At 39.7% G+C, this 2,028-nt stretch overlaps 1 protein-coding gene across 1 annotated transcript; it reads left to right on the top strand.

The window, feature by feature from the left end:
• Window positions 1-575: 575 nt before the first annotated feature.
• LOC103607886 (olfactory receptor 1D2) lies at window positions 576-1,514 on the top strand. The gene has a single exon (XM_008592347.1). The coding sequence runs from the start codon at window positions 576-578 to the stop codon at window positions 1,512-1,514; it is 939 nt and encodes a 312-aa protein (XP_008590569.1).
• Window positions 1,515-2,028: the final 514 nt, after the last annotated feature.

Genomic DNA, 2,028 nt, shown 5'->3' with positions numbered 1-2,028 from the left:
CACATGAAGAAACTGAGACCTAAAGAGCTCAAGTAACCTGCCTGAGGTTTTATAGCTATTAAGGAGCAGAGCTCAGACTTCGAGTATTCTGAAATCCCTTTTTATTTCTAATAGTCTATGACTTGATTGTCAACTTTTCCAAGATAGATTATCAAACCAAAAAATGGTAATTTTTCCTCCGCATTTGAATTATTTTATTTCCCCCATTATTTTATTTGAACTATATCCCTTTCTCATAATGTATATACTTGTATTAAAGATACTTAAATACTAATCATTAAACACTTTAAGAGTATCATAGGATGATAGAATTTTTTTAAAAGACTTAGATATTATTCCTGTACCGTTGAGAATACCAGACTAGTAATTGCTAGAATGATTAAGTTGCATCAAGATTTTCCATATTCTGTTTTTATGCCTTGTATTACTTTGTTGCTTATTTTTTTATTTTTAAATTTAGTCTAAGATATTTTTATACTAAAAAAAACTGTTTGTTTTGCTTATCTTCATATCCTATTCAAACGAGGGCACTTCGCAAACATTTGTTGGTGCTAATATTGCAGAAAATTGTGGAAATGGATGGAGGCAACCACAGTGATGACTCAGAATTTCTACTTCTAGGGCTCACGGAAAGTCCTCAGCAGCAGCGGATCCTTTTTTGGATGTTCCTATCCATGTACTTGGTCACAGTGGTGGGAAATATGCTCATCATCCTGGCCATTGGCTTTGACTCCCATTTGCACACTCCTATGTATTTCTTTCTGGCCAGCCTCTCCTTCACTGACCTCGTCTTTGTTACCAACACAATCCCCAAGATGCTGGTGAATCTTCAGTCCCAGGACAAAGCCATCTCCTATGCAGGGTGTCTGACACAGCTCTACTTCCTGGTCTCCTTGGTGGCCCTGGACAACCTCATCCTGGCAGTGATGGCGTATGACCGCTATGTGGCTATCTGCCGCCCCCTCCATTACACAACAGTCATGAGTCCTAAGCTCTGCATCTTGCTCCTCACCTTGTGTTGGGTGCTTTCTGTCCTCTATGGACTCACACACACCCTCCTCATGACCAGTGTGACCTTCTGTAGGTCACGAAAAATCCACTACATATTCTGTGAGATGTACGTCCTGTTGAGGCTTGCATGTTCCAACACCCAGGTCAATCACACTGTGCTGATTGGCACAGGCTGCTTCATATTCCTCACTCCTTTTGGGTTCATGATCATATCGTATGTCTGCATTGTCAGAGCCATCCTCCAAATACCCTCAGCCTCTAAAAAGTACAAAGCCTTCTCCACTTGTGCTTCCCATTTGGCTGTGGTGTCCCTCTTCTATGGGACACTTTGCATGGTATATCTGAAGCCCCTCCATTCCTACTCCATGAAGGACTCAGTAGCTACAGTGATGTATGCTGTAGTGACCCCCATGATGAACCCTTTCATCTACAGTCTGAGGAACAAGGACATGCATAGGGCTCTGGGAAGACTCCTAGGGAAACCCTTTATGAAATTGACATGAGGGTAATTTGGAAAAAGGGCATTGAAGAGGAAACTGGGAATATCTTTCACCGTATGCAAGGCATTATTCTATGGGTTATATAGCAGGAACTAGAACATAACTCAAGCTCAGAATGATTGTATATATCTGTGGTGATAAAAAGACATATATGTGTTATATAGTGTTCCTGAGATCTCACCATCCTTGGAAACAAATAAGATCAGACTAATACTAATACTAGAATTTCAAAGGATCAAATTTTTCAACTTGCCACAGGATCACATTTGCATCCTTATCCAGACATACTCAGTAATGACCTATGGTGTCTTGTGTTATTTAGCACACATCAATGTATAGAAAGTGAAAAGTAACTGATGAGAGGATTGGTCAATGGTCTTCCATGGCTTGAAAGAGATTGCATCCTTTATATATAATTCAGCAGAGCCAGAACTTGACCCACACTTTGACAGGTAAAATTCAATTGATTTGATATTCATTCAGTCTTTTATCAATTCATCCTATTTATAATGACTGA

Source organism: Galeopterus variegatus, unplaced genomic scaffold (genome assembly GCF_000696425.1).
Source record: "Galeopterus variegatus unplaced genomic scaffold, G_variegatus-3.0.2 Scaffold7806, whole genome shotgun sequence".
In the NCBI taxonomy this organism is placed as follows: domain Eukaryota; kingdom Metazoa; phylum Chordata; class Mammalia; order Dermoptera; family Cynocephalidae; genus Galeopterus; species Galeopterus variegatus.
The sequence above is the reverse complement of the archived record's forward strand: the minus strand, read 5'-3'. Positions and strand labels throughout refer to the sequence as shown.